This window comes from Lissotriton helveticus, chromosome 4_1 (assembly GCF_964261635.1).
Source record: "Lissotriton helveticus chromosome 4_1, aLisHel1.1, whole genome shotgun sequence".
NCBI classification, from domain to species: domain Eukaryota; kingdom Metazoa; phylum Chordata; class Amphibia; order Caudata; family Salamandridae; genus Lissotriton; species Lissotriton helveticus.
The window spans coordinates 508942808-508950627 of record NC_136063.1 but is presented as its reverse complement, the minus strand read 5'-3'; the positions used below and the strand labels follow the sequence as shown (position 1 = coordinate 508950627).

Below are 7820 nucleotides of genomic sequence, written 5' to 3'. Positions count from 1 at the left end.
ATAAAAGGTTTTATGGTCACAACCAACCATGGGAGGGGTTGATATCTGGGAGAATGCAAATAAAACTGCTTCTATTGTGCACTTCAAATTTGCACCACAGAGGCGAGGTGGCACAGATCGAAAGAAGGCAGCCCTTAAAAGCCATTTCTGGTTCCAGACACAAATTAAACAAAGTACAAGATTCATACATCAATAATAAAAATGCAATATAGAGACAAAGCTGGTTTCATTTAAGAAAATGTCATTGTATTTGCACTGCTTAATACAGCCTTCCATTAAGACATAGTCTATAAACTGCACCTTACTATCATGATTAAACAGGCCTCTGCTATTTTGAAGATATTAAAAACCTCGGAGCATTAAATAGGAGAGCGCCGAACACCCCCAAGACTCCTTCCTGATGCAATATAATTCTCTTGCAAACTTAACACCCCGACTTACTTGCAGAACATTATGTAATATTAAGGCTTTAACAATTCATTTGAATTATCCATTTCAAAACAATCAAGCCGAGCATTGCACAATTCTATACAAAGTATCTGGACAATACTGTAAATACCACTGTATCACGTTAATCTGAATGTAAAATAAAAAGTCCCCAGGTTAGAGCAGAAATTGCCACCCATAGTATATGTATCACACTTGTTTCCAATAGACTCTGATTCTTTTGTATCCAGTTATGTGTTGCCCGAGGCAACTAATCTGAATGTGTACATTATGGTATTTCATATTGCTAAATCCAAAATAAAGTATTTCACTTAGATTTATAGGGCACATTGACAAAAGAGTCTCATGATAAACGTTAACCAATACTCCCATTATTTGAGATTTTTTTTTTAAACTGCATACTGTCTTAAATGAATGTAATTCCTTTCCATGATTCAATTACAGTACAATAATTTAAATTCCTTATCTTAAATTAAGTGCAATATATAACGTGTTAAAATCCTTTCTCAAACAACCATCATGGGTATAGAATATTACTTCAGTGCAGGTGTGCAGATAAGCACAGCATACGTGTTAGATCTATGTTCACTGTAGGCATAATGAGACAATAAGTTACATCATAATTGTCTAGGTGCCATGAAAAACTCCTTCATCCAAAATTAATCTTCCTTTTTCCCATCATCCCTTTCAAGAGGTATTATCTGAAGTTCTTTGGCGATGCGTTCTGCGATGGCACTGCTACTTGCTGAAATAATTCTTCGAGACATTAAATCAAATGGACCCCCTAAGATGACAAGAAATTGTTTACCATTATGCAAAGAAACAAGCAGTGGATTAAATGGTTTATATTCATGCACAATATCAATTTTTATTGTAATTCATGTGACATATTTATCTAGTAAAAGCTGGTCTTTGCTTGAATGTTGAATCGGAATGCCTCTGTACGATTAACACCCTTTGCACTGTACGATATGAAATTTTTTTTTAAGTCAGGTCACTGAAAATGTTTTCAACACTGGGAGAATTTGCATGGTACGCCTACAAAAATGCTATTGCCTGGTGGTGCTATGGATATTGAAGCTGAAGTTTCTACCAAAGATGTGGTTGCAATGTGCTTAGAAGAGGTACTGTTTTTTTGTGAACATTCCTTGAGGGAGATATACCAATCCCCATATGAAATGATATTCAATTTGTTGCATAGTTTTGTCAACATTACTGACCCAATTCAGTTCTATAGATATTATATAAACATACACCACTAACATTTAAGAACCACAATGAAAATTAACTGCCATATACACAGTGGTGGTTATTTAGGCTGGGGGTATTAGACAGTGATCAGGATTAATACGGACCTCAGTCAAACCACAAAGTATACATTTGATGCCTTATGAGAAGATGGCCAGGTATATGATGTCCAGTAATGTAAGTAGGCACATTGCACCAGTCCACACAACCCTTATGTGATGTATGAGGTCTCAGACAACCTTAGAAAGCTATCCACTGTTGAGAGCTGCCTTCAGGCTTAGTCTTGAAGGAGTGTAAAGCAGCTTGTTTTACCAGAATGTAATCTTATAGTAAAGATTAAATGAAAAGGAACCACAAAAAGTATGTATAAAAATATGAATTTATTATATAACCCTTTCTAATATGTTATAGTACCTCCTTCATAGAGTTAGACACAAAGCACACAATACTTAAGCAAAGAAATCACAGTAAATAGCACAAATACACAGTGGGCCCCAGGGGCGGACCAAACCATATACTAAGAAAGTGGTATAAGAACCACGACCCGAGTCAGGACAAAGTCGAGAGGACGTAGAATTGCTGGGGACCCACAGAACCCCTGAGGTTTAGTAGATAAGGACCCCACGGAGAGCATGCGCAGTGTGTGATCACTGCTGCGTGGTCCGTACAAGTCTATGTATAGGTCGCGGTTGAAACGAGCTGTCCCACGAAGGATGTCGAGTGCTGAGGAGTCGGTGTCTGGCGGAAGCACCAACAAGCCTTGGCAAATGCAACCCACGCAGGAAATCAAGAAGGTGCATGGTTGGGACCAGCAAGTTCCAGGAGACTCGCCACAAGCAGGTGAGTCAGAGCAGACCCCGAGCAATCATGGGAGACCAAGGAAACAAAGGTGACCCTCAAGTGGACCCACAGGCTGGAGGGACTGGAGTTGCGAGAGGACCTCAAGCAGCTCACCAAAAGATGCGAGCCACGATGTGGCCGAAGATTCTGGTCACTGGAGGTGCCCGAGGTTGGGGCTACTTGGAGCCCGAAGATCTTCTTACAAAGATATCAACAAGCCTTTGCAACTGCACGGGTTTTGTTATTGCAACCCCCACCAGGATTACTGGCCTCAAACTTGGGGAGAGGGTAGAGCAGGCCTCTGGAGCGGAGGAAAACCACCACCTGTGTTGAAGTACCCAGGAAGTCTGGATGAGCTCAGGATCTGCAGATCTGTCATCTTCGTTTAGCTGCCTGCGAACGCAAGGGAGTGACTCCTTCACTCCAAGGTAGATTACTTCAGTTGTCCGGTATGCTTCCCAGGCCTTGGAAGGTTCCTGTTAGATGCACAGTCACAGACGATGCAGCAGACTAGAAGGGAGATGAAGTCAGGCCCAATCGAAGTCCATCAAAGACCAAAGTGCCCAGACGGTAGAAGTGTAGTAGTTTCAGATTGGAATCTTAACCCACGACAAATCTAGGGACCTACACCCAAGTAAGCCCTTAAATTCCCTATGGAAAGGGTTAGGAAGAGTTAGGGGGCCATCCCAGGGGAGGGTCTGGACAGAGGGGAGCTTTTTTTTCCATTTTTTTTTTTTAGTAGTAAAATACTTTATTGCATTAATCATTTGATTACAATAGATAGAAAATAAGCAAACATAAAAATAGAATAAAACAATCACATATTTACCATGTGTAGTATCATAAAAAGAAGATATACATGTGTCGTAATACTTGTCTTTGCATTTATATATAAAGCCGATTAAAAAAACCATCCAGTTAATTAATGTTTTATAAGCATGTTCTAAAAACTGTACCATCATTCTGATAGCACTTTCCCCTGTGAGCCTAAAACAATAGCGTATTGCCTCTGTAGTTGTTCTTATTTGGCGTTATTAAACATGGGGCGTAAACATAACCTCCGTGTGAGCAAAAGTCTGGGGCCTATGCATATTAAATGTTCAAGAGTTTCCTCGCCGGTTTCTCAAAGCTGACATCCCTGAGTATCTTTAAGTGCCTTCTCCAAGTCCCTTCAAACTCCCCTATCGGAATATATAGTAGTCTAAACCTTACGTATTTCCATTTAATGTAGCTGGTCACATTCCATCCCAAGTATTTTTGAGCCTGCAAGGTATATGTGTCGATTATTAAGTCTGTGTGTTTATATTTCCCGGCTTGTAGGCGATCTGAGTTCCACTGTGTTAGCTTTAATTTTTTACCTATTAGTTTTTTCCACACATCCCTAGTCATTCGTCCCATCTCCTGAATATAAGGCAATTCATAAGTCTATTTACATCATTATTGTAGAAAGTTGCAGATCTCTTACTTTATTACTCCAGAGTTCCTTCATTATTAGATGTTTCAATGTACATGAATTGGCCTTAGCACAATCAATGATGTAGTTAACACAGCTGATCTTATGCAGCATTTCCAGAGATTTTAGGCCAAATTCTAACTGTATCGTACAATGTGGAGTAGCCTGTCGTAAATGGAGTATGGTACGTACGCTTTCCGTGAAACATTTTCCAAGATCAAAAATGACTTTCTTGTTCATGTGCGGATAATTGCATTCCCTCCGCACAGTTTCATAAATCTCACAATTGATTTTGTAATAGCTATAGATTGTGCACGTTTAACCATGATAACTTTTTGTTGAATGTTACGCCGAGGTAGTTATATTGGTCCACTACCTTGATTAGATTGTCTCCTAAAGTCCACGTTTTTAATTGTGTAGACCGTCCAAACGTAACAATTTTTGTTTTAGATTAGTTAGCTATCAAACCATTCATTTTGTTGTATATGTCTAGTTGATTCAGTTGGTACTGTAATCCATTAGGAGTTAAGGATAAAATTACTAAATCTTCAGCATATGCTAGGTATGGTATTTTTTGTCCCCTAATTTAGGAGCCACACCCATATCTGAACTTAACACCGAGTTGATATCTGCAATGTACAAGGAGAATAATAAAGGCGCAAGGACACAGCCTTGTTTAAGACCGTTAGTGGTATCCATTTTTTAAGATAGTGTATTATCATGAGCCAGCTTCACCCTGACCCATGTATCCGAGTGCAGGGCAATAATAAAGTTTAAGAGGTTTAAATCGACCTCCCATGCTATTAATTTGTTCCACAACCTTTGCATGTTGACCTTATCGAATGCTGTGGAATAGTCCACAAAACAGGCGTATAATGTTATTTTCCGCAAGCTAGCCTTTTTCCCTATCATGGCCAGCGAAGAGGGGAGGTTACTCCCATGTCCTTTGTCCAGTTTCGTGCCAGAGAGGGAGCCAACGGCTCCCAGGACTGGTTTGAACTGGACTATGAACAGGAACACCAAATGTGCCCCGCATGCAGACTTTCAGGCGCAGGCAAGCGCACCCACTCAGCCCTAATACACTAAATCTTGTCTGGGAGGTGGTCCCACCTCCATGTGACAGGATGCCTATTGTTCTGCCTTCCCCTGCCCAAGCTTGGCTCAGCAGCAGGAGGGCAGAAATGTGTCTCTGGTTGGCAGCAACCATTTTGTGCTGTCCGGGACTAGAAGGCTGGTACCAGGAACACTGAAAGCCTAACGGAGGGCTCTCCCGGTGCTTGGAATCATACCTCCGACACCGTATACGGTGTGGGGGTTTGATTCCAACATATTTAATACCAAACATGATAGGATTCGTTGCAGCCATTTTCGATACGTCATCACACAATTACGTGATGCCCCTTTACATAGTATATGGCTGCTTCATTGACAACCCGGGAGAATGGACTCCGTAGGCTGAAGGGGTGTCCTACTGATGCAGGGGCACCCTTTTACTTAGAACTTAGAGCTTTACCCTGCGCCCAGGATTGTAAAGGTCTGCTATAGGGATGACTTACAGGTTTTAAGTGCAGTGACCCTTCGATATAGTAAATCTATATCTTTAGTAAGTGGTGCATACACCAGCCTACACAGGCTGCAACGACCTGCCCGTAGTTACATTTTGAACAGTCTCTCCTGGATGGCATGCTTTGGCCCATGAGAGACCTCTAGGTGGGTACCTATGCCCTGGGTACATGGTTACCATATACTAGGGACTGATAAGGGTATCCAATCTGGGATGTACCTAGGAATTGAACACAACAGTTTAGGGAGAAAGCAGACAGACTGGGGACCTGATTAGAAGGATCCCAGTCAGACTAGTCAAAAACAGCATCACATCAAGCAAAAAGTGGGGATAACCATAAGACGCAGATCCTACTTTCCTACATGCCCCCTAAAGCAAGATTTAGGAAGTGGCTTATATCATAGTTACTGTAACTGGTTAGACACAGCAGAGATACATACACGTTGACTATGTATCTCCTTTCCATACAAAATCATAACATATACATCCATTAAAAGTAAAAAATCACAATAACAATCTACCTCTCTTGATTATCACACCAAGTAGTCCCAATAAGCAACTAGAAATTCTGTACACAGCAACTTAAACACAGTAAAAATGGTCATAAGCGTAGCTGCTAAGAGTGCATGAGACAAAAAATACTGACAAAACAGTTGCAGATAGACTCAAACAATTTAGCATATATATATAGCCATCTACATTAAGGGTTAATGAGAGAGCAGAGGAGTGCAAGAGTGTGTTGGTAAGTCTGGGCAGTGACCACTAGGCAGAAGTAGATAAGTCATTAAGGCAAGTTCGGGAAAACAGGAGCTGGAGAGTAGTTCGACTGGAAGTCAATTCAAGAAGTATAGAACAAGTATCTACAATGAGCAAAATCATAAAGTAGCACAGGGAGGATTGGGAAGGAAGCACAGGGAGGATTGGGAGAAACAAGGTTTGTGGCTGGGGAGTGAAGGTTATAGGAATACATGTTATCAACATTATATTTAGGTAGCTTTAAAAACAGGATATGTAGTTTGCAAATTTCCCATATCAGGCCAAAACCTACGTCTGATTTGCTAAAGATATCTTGGGGACATTCAGAAAGCTTTCCTGGGAATGCATTGAAACTGTTGCTTACCATAGGTGTTGTGGTTTGTTACTCACATTTTCTGGACTTCTATTTGCCGGCTTTATTTGTTTTAGGCTATCCTGGTTCCGTTCATCCCTCCCAAGGAGCAAAACCTTTCCCCACTTCATCTCCTTGTATTCTTCCACAAGTGCTCCTTTCTGTAAACAGGCCTGTAAATCTTGTTCTTATCCTGTCACATGTGCTGTGTATTCAAAGACAGAGGCTAACTGTCAAGCTCTGTCTCCCAAGAGAGCTTGGTGTTTAGTTTTCTTTCTCGGACTTCAAAGTGAGAGGATTTATGTGACAATCTTTCCTGGATAATGGGTGTGTCGAGGAAAGGTGTTTGTTTTATAGCACAAAACATTCAAATGAACCGTGAAAGTATTTCAGAAAATATCAGAATTAGCAAAGCACAAATGAAGCACATTGTTAATTCTGAAGTGTGTAGGAAACAAATACATTATTTTGATCAAAACAAATCAATACACTATTTCCACACATTATTGTTTGTGTGCTGTATAGTTTTATTAGTAAAACTGTACGTCGGTGAAAATATAATGGTCATTTCAATTATTTATTATTTATTTATTTTAATGTTTTATAGAGCGCTAACTTGACCCGTGAGGGTTTCAGAGCGCTTTACATGGTTACACGGTAAACAAACAAACAGTCTCAAGTACAGAAATATACAAAGTTTGGCACAGGGTAGGGTTGCTGAGAGCATAGAGACAAAAGGGGACACAAGTGTATGGTTATGGTTGTAATTAGGATCAGTAAAAACAGAAGCCCCACATTTTCTTGTCGGGGTGAGATGGTGAACTGAGGAAGAAGCAACAGATTTAGATTTGTCAGGTACACTGAGGTGGATGAGAGTAGGCCTTAGACCAGGAATTTACCAATGAGGAAAGTTTTGGCCTCCTTGAAACGTGGTAGAGAAGGGATTTTTCTGATGTCAGGTGGGAAAGAGTTCCAAATTCTTGGTGCTGCTCTATTGTAGGTTCTTTTTTTCTGAAAACGGGCAGGTTGGAGCAGCAGGTTTCTAGCGGAGCGGGAGTTCCTGCTTCCTCCAGATATCACGAGTTTCTGTGCCAGATAAGCAGGGGAGTTTGTGTACAGGGCCTTGTGTGTAATGCATACCAGTTTCAGCTGTATTTTGA

General features: G+C 40.7%; 1 protein-coding gene across 1 annotated transcript in view; it reads right to left on the bottom strand.

Moving 5' to 3' along the window:
* Window positions 1-224: 224 nt before the first annotated feature.
* IMPA1 (inositol monophosphatase 1) overlaps window positions 225-7820 on the bottom strand; it is a 124486-nt gene continuing 116890 nt past the window's right edge. Inside the window, exon 9 of the mRNA XM_078687105.1 lies at window positions 225-1231. Within this exon, the coding sequence (XP_078543231.1) occupies window positions 1107-1231 (125 nt within the window). The 3' untranslated portion in view covers window positions 225-1106. The remainder of the gene's footprint in view (window positions 1232-7820) is intronic.